Source organism: Parus major, chromosome 9 (assembly GCF_001522545.3).
Source record: "Parus major isolate Abel chromosome 9, Parus_major1.1, whole genome shotgun sequence".
NCBI classification, from domain to species: Eukaryota; Metazoa; Chordata; class Aves; order Passeriformes; family Paridae; genus Parus; species Parus major.
The window spans coordinates 15940530-15956072 of record NC_031778.1 but is presented as its reverse complement, the minus strand read 5'-3'; the positions used below and the strand labels follow the sequence as shown (position 1 = coordinate 15956072).

The window sequence follows — 15543 nt, the reverse complement described above, 5'->3', positions numbered from 1 at the left end:
CATAAGAGCAGTCTAATATTAGTGGAAGATTAACATTATTCAGTCATTTAAATGTCAAATCTTTATGGCAAACCAGCATAGATTTTGAGTTAAATCTCAAAGACTCTTGCTTTCTAGTTGTGTGTGTCTGTGTGTTGCTTAATCTCCCTGGCCAGTACAGGGGATGTTGTGATCTCCTCATTAAAGACGTCACACTGAGAAGATTGGAGCAGAGGAATAAATAGAACAAGTGCTAGAAAGCCAAGCAGCTCATCTTGGTTGAACTAAAATGCCTTCCCCATAAGTTCCCATTTTGCAGAGTATCTGACCAGCTCATTTGAGGCTCTGCTAAGTATGTGTGCATCAGGTTCTGAAATGTTGTACCTCATTGTGTATCTCAGTAGCCAGTGTTTTTAACATGTTACTCTGGAGAAAGCAAACAAGGGCAATGGCTCCCAGAGGGCAAAGAGGCTCAAAATTTTGCTGGTGAGGTTCAGTATGGAGCTTGAGCACTTAAAGTTCTGCTGTATCTGGATTGAATGTTTGCAGCCCCATCTCATTATCATTAGCCTGTATTCCTGACCTGTGCACCAGAGTTAATCTGGGCCAGGGCTGCCAGATCTGTCCAGGCTGATTCTGTGTCTCCAAGTGCCAGGGGTAAAGTCACAGCATGTGTCTGTGAGACAGGTCTGCTGCTTCTCCTTGGAACTGGTCTGTGTGGAACAGTAGGGCTGTCAGATGTTCAGACACCCTTCATAAATGGAGGAAATCCAAAAAAACAAATACATGTTTTTTCATGGCCTTTTGTGAAATGAAGAATGGAGCCCAGCATTTAGGAGTTCAGTGACAGGTAGATAGCTAAGATTTGAAAGATGACTCACTAAAATGTTTAATTGTTTGTGATAGTAAATTGCATACAAAGAATTGTCCTTTCCACAAGAATGAGTAAAAAATGAGTCTTTACCCATACTCAGCAGGATCTGGTGAGGCTGGAACTACTGGAAAGTTTTTCAAGCAAAGTGGAGTTAGGAAAAGCTCATTGCTGGAATTTACTGCTTTTTTCCATAAGTTTTTTTTTTTTTTTTTTAATTCCAGCACTGTGCTTAGTCTTTGTCCTCCTCTGATCCCAATAGATTCTGAAAGAATGTGATGAAAAAAGGAATCAAGGCAGGTTGCAGCGGAGTGGACACTTCCCGACAGTGACTTCTTGCAATCCAACTCTGAGAAGCTTTAGTGGATATGGAAACAGCTAATCTCAAAGTATAGTTCCCTTACAGTGCAGTGCAAGGGAGTATCTCAGTGTCACAGGGCCATTTGGGGGTCCTTGTAGAGCTGGTCGGGTGGCATTTCTTCTGAAGGCACAACTCTGCCTAGCACAGAGTTTATTTTTAGTATTTTAACCAAACAGATTCAAGAATTAGAAATTTCTCTAAAATTTAATCACTTGACCACTGTCATCCTGTGTTCAAGGAGTCTGACTTGAGGCTGATGGTGGAGTGAAGGTGTTACAAGGCTGTTTGGACTTACTTAAGCAAAATGTGTTTATATTGGTTCATCTCTAAGAGTCCTTTAGACTCTTAGTCCTCTCTGAATGTCATTCTGTGCAAAATTGATGGTCTCTGTACAAAATGGAGTCTGCCTGTCCCTGCCAGCAGTGAACAGCCATAGCATTTGTCCCAAGACTTTGTCCTTTCAGATTTACTGCTGGCTGCCTTTTGCAAAATTATTGCTGCAGTTCCTGGAGCTGGCTGTTTTGAGGACAATTTGAATACATGGAAAAGTGCTGTGTTTCCACTCTTTAACTGGGCTATTTTTTTACATGTTATGAACTGTGGAAGGAAACCTGGTCTATTAAAGCATGATAGAAACTTTGTATCAGGGCCATCACTAGTTTTTAGAGTATGGAGATGTTTTAGCTTAGGTGGCTACTTGCCTTAAATCAGCAAAAAACTACCTGTGATGTTGAGCATGACCTGTACACTGAATTCACTGAAGCACTTTGAGCTCAAAATATACTTGAGTGTCCAGACTTAGAAGAGAAAAAAGACAATTTTCACAGGAACTCTAGTTGAATTAATATGAACTAAAGCAGGAACAAATGCTATATTTACCCGCGTGGCTTTCCTATTTTGTACTTCTGGTGATTTTTAAAGTTGTCTTAAAGAACAAGAATATTATTGATAAGTTCCAGAGGCTTACACATTTTTCTAGTTTAGAACACTTTTGTTTCTATTGTCAGAGGCAATAGAGCCATTTTGCTGTCCTGCTTTAATATGGCATTTTAGACACTAAAAAGTCCTTCTAATTTTGCACAGTCCTCTTAATTTCCTTCCTGCTCCCCACTTCCATTAGTAATGCTTGACAGTGACTCAGAACCATTCTGCATTGGAGATAGGGTGACTGAGAAACCAACAAAAGCAGGAGAAACAGAGTGAAGGAAACCACTGGCACCCACCCCACAGCATGATTGCAGCAATCTGTGCTCCTGCAGTCACTCCAAGTTACAATAAGAGTTTCCATCAGCCAGGGAGCACAGTTCCTGGCTGCCTAAAGAGAGAAGCAGTATTTTCTATTGAAATATAAGTCACAAAGCCTAACACCCCCTGAGATGTCTTTCCTCTTCTCTTACTGATTCATTGTGTAGCTGTGGGCAAGTCTTCATGCTTATTTCCCAGTCTCTACAGCAGGCAGTTATTAAAAAGCTACTTTGAGAGCATGAGTTGAAGTTTTTGTAGCACAGTGTAGTACTAGGTATGGATTAATTTACTGATCACTGAGCTGTACTGTGTGGCCTGTTCAGGGGGGCATTCTGTCTCTCCAGTTATTTGATGAGGTTTGCCTCTTGTCTGGGGTGGCTCTTGGTAGATGACAACGACAATGTGAAGCTGTACAAACGGCTAGCACAGTCCACGCCAAAGCCAAATCTGTCACTAATTTCCAATCTGCATATCTGTTCTTAGAAGTACATGATTTATTAATGCCTCCAGTAAATTACACATTCTTTTAAAATACATGAGACTGAAGTAGTCTTCAGAGCTCAGTAGGCTGGTGTGTGAGAGCTCTGTATGAAGAGGTGTGAAATGAAGGAGAGAAAAAAGAAATGAAACACTAATGGGGAAGAAAAGCACATAGTCACTACATAAGCACAGGCAATTGGAAGTCATGGAGGCTTTCTGTGCTGTCAGTTGTTTATTGTACCAGGGGGACACTTTCAGCCCGAGATATTGCTTGGAGCTGGATGGATAAACGGAACAGCGGGGGGACCTGCTGATGCTCAGCTTTGCCGTTCTCAATAAACATCACTTTGCTCAATAGAGAAATTATTGCGGAGGCCTTCAAGGAACAAAGGCATTGACTGACCACAAGCAGTGCTGATAAAACTGCCTCTTTAGAACCTTTTAGGTTTGCTTTTTCTCCACTTTTCACACAAGGCTACAGGTCATTCAAGTGAAACTGTATGAAAATGCCAGTTAAGCAGCCATGTTTATCCCTTTTAAAAATTTGGTCAAAGAAGTCATTGTTCCTCTCCTCAGGTCTGTGCCCTTTCAGTATGGAGAAGTGTGAAGATCCTTTTAGACATAAAATAATCCAATCCTCCGGTGTTGCAAAAATTACATTAAATCAATCCAAGATTTCTTTTATAAGCAAGCCAGTATAATGCATATTTTAGAACAGTTGAATAATTGTATAAAATGAAGAGGCATATTGAGGTTTAAATTGCCTCATTCGTTTAAAGCTGATTTTATTGCATGACTGTCATGACATCAGCTCTGTAAAGAACAATAGTCCATAACAATTTACAGGGAGATAAATTCCTGTGAGGGCTTCTAGTTGCAACCTTATCTATGAAAATGAAGTTATACACCAGAACCCCTTGATAAATTGTTTCCATGAAACTCCCTCTAGTTCACTTATTGCTGAGAACCTTGAAATGTTACCATAATAGTTCAGCTGTGAAGAAATTATTGTTTTGAAGTAGTTAAGACAAAATAAAGTTATTTCAGTTGCTGATTCAGTGTTCACTTGCAGAGAGGAAAATTATTTGATGTGCTGAAATTAAAAAGTTGACAAACTGATTCCAATTGTTTTGGGACTTAAATTCTTTAACTTAATTTTAAGCATTCTGGATGTGGCTCCTTGAACTGTCCTGCAACCTGTCTCACATTTTGATATAGGCCAGGCATCTTCTCTAAGGATGTTCCAGTGTTTCAATTGTATTTTTAGTTTCTCTTGTACACACAGTGTCTCTGTTAGCTTTCTCCGTAGTTACATTCAGTTTTGTTCTGAGCTAAGCAACCCACTGTAAAATTATGTTCTAATAAAGCCTTATGGATTTTAAAGGTCACATTCTTTTCTCAGATGAATACATCATTCCCATTGATTCACCTGCTGTTTCTACAAACTCAGTATTACTGATGACATTAATTATGTTAATATTCAAAGGGTTCTTAGCACAAGCTTAGGCTTTTCTAACATGCTAGTTTTTGAGATGCATTTAAAATGCAGGGAAGATGGGAGGAGTGGGGTGTTACTGCACTGGAAAAGAGAAAATAATTTTCTTTGTGCAATTCCTGGTCCTGCAGGTTTTCCAAGTTATTGATAGTTTTGCTACCTAGATTGTAAAGCAATCTCCAGATGTGATCACATGTTTTTCCTGCTGAGGCATTGGTATAAAGGAACTCTGTCAAGGCTATTGAGATAAGCCAAAGAAAAGCCTAAAAAACACAGGCAGCAGAAAACAGCAGAAAACCACTACATTGCTTCAGCTTGCTTTTGTTTTGGCACTGTTATCTGGTTCTAGGAACCATTTTAACATCTGTCTCTAGAGGAAACAAAGCACATTTTTAATAGTAGCAAACAGATCTACACAGAAGGCAGCTTGCTCCCTCTGACAGGGGAATCTGCCCCCTGAGCCAGTGATGTGTGTGTAGATTTGATTTGGAGCTTATTCCCACTTTGAATAACATTGTATTCATTGTACCACAAGTACATTTTGGGTTTCACTTTAAAGTTTTTGTCAGGGATCTCAAATCTTAGGGTATGGGGTTTGGTTTGAGATGAGAAGTGGTGTAGTCTCCTTGGGTTGAACTTAGTTCCCAGAGAAGTCCCAGGAGCCTTGTCTTTTAGGCTTTGCTGGTGTGCCTGGGTAACAGGGCAGTCTCTTTCTCTACTGCAAATGGACCTAGGCAGCATTTTTGTTGCAGACTTTTGCAGTGTGCCTCAACATGAGTCCTGCTAAGTTGAAATGCATTCAGAGGTTCAAGCAGGAAATACTTGGTGTGAACACAGCTCAGCCTCAGAATGGTCATCCAAAATGCAGGGAGAATGTGACACATTGCAGGGAGTACTGGAGCTTCAGTCCAGGACCACCCTGCTGCCCAGTGGGAATGGTCAGAGCTCTGTCTACTTAACACAATAGAAGGGAGCAATATTAACTTCTGCCCTTTTAGCATAATCTGTTACAGCCAAGGTAAGGTTGGCATGGTGTGCAGTAACTTGTGTAACTGTCTTTCCAAGAGCATGGGCCAAGAGCAGCTTAATCCAGAGCTGTCTGATGGATATTTGTTGTAGTGATACCAGATCTGTGCAGGCACACACAAAGATGTAATGCAGAAACTATAAAGGGAAGTACAAAGTATATAGGTATATTATATTGTGTTGATCTTTTTGCTGTGATGCTGTAGCTGTTAAATATATCCCTCTGATTACATAATTTGCTGTGAAATTACTTTGTTGGCTGTTGAGGATTTTTGCTGCATTTTGTCATGTGGTTCACATTAATCTGTGGATCTCCCTGGCTTCTGTTGCGCAGCAATTTGTTCTGTACAGGAGACTTTAAAAGCAGGCTCTTTTACACCAAGTGAAGGAGTGCCAAGAGTGCTTTGAAGGGATAATTGGCTTCTTTCCATTTGAAGATATAATAGAGCACCTTTCCAGTCCCCAGCACCTCCCATCATTTGGGAGCACAGTAACCCATATCTTGTGCATCACTCCAGGAAAGTTGGTTTATAATAGATGAGTTTTTAAAAAGTTCTGTAAGAGCTGTCACAGCATGTTTTCTGTCTAATCAGGAACTCAACAAAGTGTGCTGCTTTCTGAAAGCAGAAGTTGACAGTACTCTGCCCCAAGGCTCCAATAATGTTTGAGGAATAACTTCCAGTTTTTATGTGTTGGTATTCCTGGTCACAGAATGGGTGGATGCTCATTCAGTAGATAGGATTTTGCACTGAATTTCATCCTTAGGCTTGGAGGAACACTGCCAGCGTGTGCACTTGTGGTTTATTAAACAGCAGACAGCAGCATTTCTCTTGAGTGTGAACAGAGTGAACTCAAGGACCTGAATCAGCAGAACATCTGTGCATATGCTTAAATTTAAGCACACAAGTAGGAGTTCTGTGAAAGACGGATTTGGGAATTGTGATAAAAAGTGAGAGTAGAGATGGCAAAGATTACAGTATGAATGGCATGAGTGGAGGAGCAGTGTAAGGCCATTTAGGTGGTCTATTTTGTAGTCCTGTAATTTGGTAGTTACTTTACATAATTTATATTGGTCCTTATTCCTCAGACTGGATTAAAACAACTGAGATGCAAATATTCTTCTGGGAAAATATGTCTGATATAAGTATAATCCCTAAAGTTTGAGCTTTACGTCCTATAAGGTAACATGCCTGCTTATGCCATGTTTATGGTTGTGTCTGCTTTTCACAACAGACCATGTAAAATCAGGAGTGAGGGTTGGTGAGTCCTGATCAGAAGCATTTTTGGTCTACAACAGAGATTGTTGTCTGAATTGTTCAGGGCTTTCAGCTCCACCTTCTCCCAGAGGACAGGTCTCATTAACATGTAATTGTTGAGATGCTGTTTGCACCTGGCAGGTAGTGAACTGTTTTTAATGTTGCATTTCATGTGGAAAAAAAAAAGCTGGCAGGGATGATGAGAGACCTTCCTTCTAGGAGTGGTTATGAACATTAGCCTTATTTTTATTATGAAATGTAAGAGTACAGCAGTTCCTGAGGTTTTAGAATGGTGTAGACATAGATGGCAAGGAATAAAATGAAAAATGGATCATTTTAACAAAAGAAATGATACCTACTGTTTGCCACAGCCTTTGAGATATTCAAGAGGTGCTAAACATTACAACATACAAATAATAGGGAGATTGAGACAGAACTTCTTTTAACTCCATATTACTTTAATGATAAATTTTGTTTGTACTCATTCTCTTCCTCAAGGCTACTTTTAATTACAAGTGTGGTAATACAAGGCAATCTTCTGCAATGCTAATACATTGAAAGATAAGGTTGTACATTCTGATTTGTTTCAACAAATCATAGAGATGACAGATACAAAAAAGAAAGAACTTCTGACATCAGAGGTATTCAAGAAAGCAAAATTTGGATTTAGAAATACACAGATCATTTCTCTTCATCAGGCTAAGCAAAGTAGGTCTTTGAGGCAGCTAATTCATGTCATGTATATAAAGCAAGTCAAGTTCCAGCTACTACAAAGCTTTTATGTAAGACTTTGCTGACCCAATAGGTGGTGGAATATAAATAGATCAACAGTACACCCTTCCTTCTGCTGTTCTACCTAATCCTTTCTTGCCTTCAGGATTGAAGAGTATTTGATCTATTGAGTCTTAAATCAGACATCGTTTCCAAAAAAAAATCCCAAGACCCCAAAATACAAATGAATGAAAATTTAGTGGTGTAAGAGTGAGAAATTGAATTAGGAATACAGCACCGTTCTTCCTTCCCCTCCCCCCACCACATATACAAACTTCACAAAGCTGGAACTGCCTGGCTTCCTACTTGCTCTTAGCTACCCCTGTCAAATGGCTTGACATGAACCTCTTCAAAAAGAGTAATTGTATTAGACCAATATTAATTTACTTTCTCCTTTTTAATAATGCTTAAAATGCCCTCGTCATTCTGCCTGCAGGTCTGCACTGCTGCTCAGGAGGTGGAGCACTCTTTATTTTTAGTAACAATATCTCTCATGCTGGGGTGGAAGAATCTTAAACCAATTAAACACATTAGAAGATAATAGTGTGTGTGGGTTTGGTTCAAGATCTCCATTTTCTTCACTCTGGGGTATGTCCTATTACCAGCTGTCCTATCCAAGATGACAGAAATAGTGTTGATAAGCTGCTAACTAGGTAAGCAGTACAGCTGCTGCCTTGTCAGGTATTCCCATGTCAAGAAATCATTTGTGATGGGGTTTGTCTCCTTTTTTTTAAATTCCATTAAATTTTTATACATTATCTCAGTTTAGACAAAAACTTTTTTCAGATGCCTGTTTCTTTTTAAACATTTATTTTTTAAAACTAATTTCTCTCTTGTACATGATGTGGTTTTTTTCAATAGAAAGAGATTATGTGTGTCTGTGCTTTTAAGAGTTGATGGTTTGTTACTCCCTTTTAATAATGTTTAGTTACTGGGAAAAAACTTGTGAACTGGCTAGTGTATTCTGATTCCTTCAAATATGTCTGGGTCCAAATATTTTTACTCTTTGTATACACTCTGATTAGCAGGTTGATTTTGTTTCTTCGTTTGCAGGTTGGAAAAGCATGCCCTCAACCAGCACATAGGTGTGTCAAGGTCAGAAAGCTTTTGACTACACTGACATTAAACCTTTATTTGTTTGATAAGGGATTTACATGAGGATAACGATGTTCAGATTGTTTAAATACAAGATATTTTCTAGGAACTGTGGCATGCATTCCTGCATGCATGAAGCATGGTCTAATCAGCAGGAGTAGAGCCTTGAGCTTTTTATTTATTCTTCATCTTGAATTTGACAGTCATAATACAAAGTATGGGGCAGGCTGTCCTGGATAAATTTACTTTTACAGTGGAACATCAATAAACAAAATAAAGCCAGATAGCACTTTATAGATGTCCAACACCCCAAATGTTAACATACATTTTAAATGTTAACATTGTTCAGCACAGCAGTGTAACTTGTATCATCTTTCTTGGACTGAATGAGAGAGAAATCCTTATAGGAAGAAGTTACAGAGGTCAGTAGTGCACAGTAGTGTTTTCCCTCACCAGAAATAATAGGTCACTAACACTATAACTGTGTATTTCAAGTAAGGATAATAATAATGCTGTCAGGCTACTTCTCACTGAAGGGCACTTCTGATATAATACTTTTGAAAATGGTGAAATGTGATTTTAGAGTGCTCCAAAAATTGACAAAGGGAAGAGGAATGGGAAGGCAAGGCAAGTCATGGCAAGGAAAAGGAATGGTCCATTAGTTAGAGTACTGATATAGCTGTTGAGAGGCTGGATCAGTTCCTTGGCAGTGCTGGGTTTGCTGTCCTGGTCAGTGTTTCATTTCCAGTTCAGAGGAACTTGGCTCATGCTCAGTTTGGCACTACACAGCCTGTGGCCAAACCTGGGAGCTCATAACTGACTGATATTGATAGTGAACAAACAGCAAATAAATACTTGTGACAAGTATTTATTTGTGCTCTGAGAGGACCATATTTGCTGTGAGAGGACCATTTTTTAAAGGTAGTACTGGTTTTTGATAATGAAGTAACCAATTTACTAAATTACTGTTCAGCTAATAGTTAAGAGTGTTTGCATGGCACGATGTCAGGAAGATAAATGAGTTTGTCAGTGAGATGCTCAGATTGTCTCATTTGTTATTTTCCCCTCATACATGGCTTTTGATAGATGGCACACTGCTTTCTATGCAAATAACTTCACCCTGGCTAATTTGAATGCTTGTGTTGGGAAGATGTATGGAAGAATGATGGATTTTTTTGGCATTTTAAATTACATTTGGGGCAGTTCTGTCCTGCAGGTTGTGTTGACTAAGGACTTGGAGTTTTTCAGCCAGCACCACATGAAATGCCCAGCCCTGCTGCAGGTTCTTCTTGCCATTCTGCTGTTCATTTTCTCTCTCTGACTTCTCTACCAGCCCCTGTCTCCCTTGGGTTGCTGACTAGAAAGCTCCACTCTGCAGGTTCCTGCTAGGATATGGAGGTGCCAAACAGGGACCTCAGAGGAGGTTCTGCCCCTTTCTCTTTTGCCTTAATCCCAGAACAACTGGTAGATAGAATGTGTTTGGAACAGACCTAGACGGACAGAAGCAGGCTGCCCTAAGTTCCCTGTTCCAATGCTCCAAGTTGTTGCTAAGTTTTGTGTGAACAGACCCTGTGCACACATTCCCTTTGTCTTTTCAGTAGGGCATGGAAAGTCTGACCAGCCTTCAGCAGGGGAAAGACTCCTCACATCTCTGCTGAAGCAGCCATTTTCCCTTCCCCTCCTCCATACACATAATTTTAAAACAAATGTTCGCCTGTAATGCAAAATTTGCTAAAGCATCTGTTTCTTCCCGGGAGCCCTGGAAAAATGTGATCAGTATGATGAGTTTGTGTGAGTCTGCCTGGAAACTGTGTGTGTTAGAGAATGAGTTCAATATGCAAATCTCCAACAGCTCCTATTTATACCCATGTCAAGGTCCATATTGTCCTTCTTCTGTCTCTCCACCTTCCCAGCCAGTTCTTTGAGCAGTTGTTGTAGGCAGTACTGAGTATGAAGGGTGTGCTGCCACAGAGCAGCCAAAGAGCTCCTGGAAAGGCTCTGGTTTGTGTGGGCTCATCCCACAGATCCTGCTCTGTTCAGTCTCTGGCACTGACACTGGAGAATCTTCAGAGCCACTCTGAGGAGCTGCAGAGGAGGAGGGCCTGAGGCTTATGGATGGCTGTGTCCCTGTTCAGGATGGCATCATGCAGGTGTGCAGGCTTCTTGTTTTGAGTGTCAGTGTCTGAGTTACCCCATGAGAGAGATTTTTCACAGGTAAGATCATTATTAACTGTCCCTTTGGAAATATGAATATTTCCTACTTTTCTGTAGATTTATTGACTAATTCACTGATTGGGGCGTTTTGGAAGCTGGCCTCACTTGATGAGAGTGAAAAGAGAAGATCTCTCTTGGTTTAGCACTCAGCAGCTGAAGAATTCCCATGAGTGGCAGCTGTGAGGTCAACAGCAATAGAACAACCCTTGATATTAATATTTTGTTTAAGAAAATGAGCTTTTTTCCAAGTGTTTTTCAAATGCTGGAGAACAGCAATTGTTTGTGTAGAATTACCTGTTATTGCTAGCAATGTTTTTGCTTCTCTGCCGCACAGTGATACTGCCTTCATCCTTTAGAAGCAATGGAAAATGATAAATGAGGTTAACAAGCATCAGTCTAAAGTGAAAACAAAATCTGTGGCTGTACAACTCTTGTTGCATTCATTCTGGTCAGGGGTTGGTTTATTCATCTATTCTCAGAGAAGAAGCATCTCTTTTCCTTGGCCTCCTGAGAACCAGAAACCATGACTGAAACTCAGCTGGAGTAGCCTATTTCAGAGCTCAGCAAAAAATTCTACACATGGCATTTGGGGATATAGATAGATTGTTTTCCTTATTTGCCTCCCAATCAGAAATTGGATGAACCTTCGGGATGCAGAAACAGGGAAAATCCTCTGGCAAGGAACAGAAGATCTGTCTGTACCTGGAGTGGAGCATGAAGGTACAGTGTGACTTCATGGTGCATTTGGGGCTGGGTGGTGCTTCATGTCTGGGTCACCTGAGTTGCAAAGATATCCCTGCTTTGAAGGACAGATGTCACCTTTGTCACTTGGGCAAATCATATCACCTCACTGTGCCTCAGATTTTTGTTGCAAATAAAACAGGAACTTGGGGATTCAATTAAAACATACTCTGGCCTGAGATTAATGCCCATTGTACAAGAAATAGTTAAGACCTTATCTGGTGCACAGTTCACTCATCCATCTAAAAGATGGATGACTGCAAACTGTGGCAGATGCAGAGGAGAGCTATTAGGAGAAGCCACTGAAAAAAGAATTACAGATGGGAGGACGGTTTTCCTTGGGAGAAGAGACAAAAAAAGCAGTTCTTGTATGTCTTAGCTAGAAAGGAAATCTGTGGTAGATAGGTTGTGCTCAGTAAATAGGCTGAGAAGCGGGGGAGACATCCAACAAAGCAGGGTAATCTGATGGTGAATTAAAAGGTGTGGGAAAATGTGATTCTGATACAGTCCTGCAGCAGAAGCAGTGAGGGCAAACAGAATAATTGTTCTAAAATTAAAACCATATGTGTCTTAAAGTCATTATATAGTACTTGTGTCTGTATGTTCTGTGGCCATTCAGGGCAAATCACAGTCTAGACATAGCAAATGAAGAATCAAATATATAGTAGAGTGAATATAATACATTTTCTTTAAACAGGACTTCCATTTGCTTTTTAAATATGACTTCTATTTGATTTAAAGTACAAGTTTCTTTATAAAATGAAGTCTTAAGTTTCAAATCATGATACTATATTACTACTTTAATTTACTATTACCACTTAGATGAAATAAAAACAATATTATTGTGGTATAGGATTGCTGCCAAATCTCAACATTAAACTGCCTTAAGTAGTAAAAATCACAGCCTGAGCACCTGAAACTGGAATTAATCATCTAAACCAGCTTTTGACAGCAGGAGCTATTCCAGTCAGCTCTATTCAGTGACAGGGCATTCAGAACTGGGAGGCAATTTGGAAGATGCAAATCTATAAAGTTTGGTTTCTTCCAATATACAAGCAAATCTTGGAGTAAGCTGCTGAGGTGTAGCTGTTACAGAATCCTCACAGCCAGCTTTTATTCATGACATACAAATAGTCCTTTCTTTATCTAAGAAAAGGTGTAGTTTAAAATGTAAAATCAGTTTGGCTAGGATAACTTGCTTTCTTGAGTGTCCCAAATATTTAAGGTAGCTTTGTTTAAACTAAATGAAAACATAATTACATGGATATTTTAATTGAATTTCAGTTTCTAACTAAACGGTTGGACCCACAATTAACTGTGAGTAAATAAGAAATGTGTCATTCAACACTTTCTAATCTAATCAGAATTAAGCATCTGACTAAATGTATGTTAACCATGTAAGTTAAATAAATTAAATAAATGTGCAGGTATAGTACATCCTCAAGTTAATAAAAAGCTCTAGTAAATTTAGGATTAAGTAAATTTAGGATTAAGTCTGTGCTTATCTGCATCCCAGCTTGTTTTGAAATGGATTTAACTGATAAGAATCAAACTTCCTTCTTTTCTGAAAAAAAAAAAGAAAAGTAAAATGAGCTTAAAATAATTAATTTAAATTAAAATTTTTGCCTGGTGGTATAAATGTAAATTAAAATGTCTTAGATGTTTAAAGACAACACAATCCTACTTTTATTAAAAGTATTATTTATTCAGTAGTTTTATAATGTTAAAGCAAACATTCTCAGGACTCTGTCTTGGGGATGAAAGAAATGAAATTACTAAACTTCAGAATAGTTTTAACGAGTTGTTTTACACTTAACTGCAAAGGGATGTTTATCCACAGTGGTGCAGTCTGTACCAGTGAGTGCTGTAAAGGATGGTGCCCTGCAAATTTTCATGGTGCAGAAAATCTCATAAAAGTAATTACTGATCTTTTACATTTAAAACTTCTGCCTTACACTTTTTATTTTCTTTTTAATTTTTTTTTTTTTAACCAAACTGTGAGCTGTGTACTTCTCCTTGGGGTAGGATGCTGGCTTACATTCCCTAAGCCTCCAGCTCTTGAGATTGGTGTCATATCAAGATCCTACTCCATTAAGCTGTTCTACATTAGATAGATTTGCCTGGAGTTTGGGAGAATCTTCCTGTTATTAAACACCAGCCTGCTCCCTGCTCATGGATGTTTTGATATGCTTTCCATTTTGGAACAGTTTGGCTCATAAAGCACATGCCAGCTGTCTTCCCTCCCCTCTTTATTTCTAAAAAAATCACATGAAACATTCTAATAAAGCTTATTAGAACATGCAGGAAGGATTATGCACAGTCACACCACTGAAGTATGGTGGGCTTGGAAGATTTTTACTGGTTTGACTCCCCTCTCATATTCTCCTGATTAAAACTCTTAATCAGGGCTCTCAAACTGTCCCTTCTCTTACTCCTCCACCTCTAAAAAGAAATCATCTTGTGAAATATCTACCAGGTGCAGTTTGCCACTTGCTGTTGGTGTTTTATCCATTACAAGAGCTCAGAAACCTGTATTGTCAAACTGCTCTCTTAAACCTTCCAGTGTGGTTCTGGCTTTATAGCCTGGGTAAGTCTCAGTGTTAAGGGAACAGGCATTTACTTCTCCAGGACACTTCCCAGAGCTCTCAGATGGCTGAGGAAGTGCTGCTGGGCTGAGAAACACACGTTTGTGGTTTGCTGAGGATGCACAGTCTGAAAGGGAGGGAAAAGTGAGAAGGGCTAAGAGGCTTGGTGTGATAAGCAGCCCTTTGGCTGCCGGTGATCTTCAGCACAATTCTTAAAGTAAACATTTAAGTTGCATCTTATATTTCAACTGGAAAAATTATGGGGTTTAGTAACAAGCAGCTAAGAACCAGGAGTCTGATTCTGAGAGAACAGTGTTGTATCCCTGGTTCTGTCATCAGCTTCATTCTTGGCTGTGGGCAAGTTACTTAAGGTATTTGCATCTTGAATTTCACTCTTGCAAATGTAAAAACAAATGTAAAAACAAAGTCCTTTGTGTTTGCATTTTTCCTGCTGCTATGATCTTGTATTAGTCCTAATCATTATTTCCAAGTATAGAATAATAGTACCTGCAGAAGCTGGATTTTATTCTGTCCAAGTAATGCTTCTTTATCTCTTTCACAGCTCGAGTTCCTAAAAAAATCCTGAAATGCAAAGCAGTATCTCGGGAGTTAAACTTTTCCTCAGCAGAACAAATGGAAAAATTCCGTCTGGAACAGAAAGTTTATTTCAAAGGGCAGTGTCTAGAAGGTATGGATGTGCTCAGTGTGCTGCAGCACAGGGACTGACCCCCAGCAGGGCAGGGATTAAAGTGACTAAAATGGGTTGAATGTGGTGATTTTAATTTTTCAGAGTAGCACTGAAGCACTCATCTTGTCAGGACTAATGGGCCACAGTATTAAGGATAGCATTTCATAAGTGTATTAACGCTTTGTTATGTAAGAAAAAAAGCTGGGTAATCATGCCTGAGGGCATAAATCCACCACAGGCTGCCTGAGGCAAGGAAACAGGTTATTTCAGAGTCATCTATTACTGGAATTCCTGGGTTTTCCTCAGTGCCAGGCTGGAGCCTCTGGTTTACCTGGGTTACAGCAGTGCCAGTGACACCACAACTGAACATCTGACCCTCCTCACTGCAGTGCTGCTCTTAATCTGGGCTGGAAGAGGGGCAGATAACACATTGAGCTCTGAGTCTTATAGTCAACCAGTTGCACACTTAACCTCAACTGGATCCCAGAGATGTCTGCAAGAGGAGGAGTGTGGTTTCCCTGTTCCCAATTAGGTGTGTTGAAATTTTCACCAAATGCCAAGGAGGTGGTGTGACCTTATCAGTACCATCAGCTATTTTAGAAAGTGAGTATCTGCTCTAAGAGGTGTGCAGGGTTCAGTGCAGTTTAAGCTGTACAAAGTAATGTAAATATAAAACGTTAGCAGCCCAGCAGGACAGTTTAGAGAGTTTCCCAGCCTGTCAGGTGAAAAGTAAAAG

General features: G+C 39.6%; 1 protein-coding gene across 1 annotated transcript in view; it reads left to right on the top strand.

Annotated features, from left to right (window-relative positions):
* Positions 1–15543, top strand: part of PDE6D (phosphodiesterase 6D) — a 33740-nt gene that overhangs the window by 14975 nt on the left and 3222 nt on the right. The window contains exons 2-3 of the mRNA XM_015637691.3: positions 11425–11513; positions 14682–14807. Coding sequence (XP_015493177.1) covers positions 11425–11513; positions 14682–14807 — 215 coding nt within the window. The remainder of the gene's footprint in view (positions 1–11424; positions 11514–14681; positions 14808–15543) is intronic.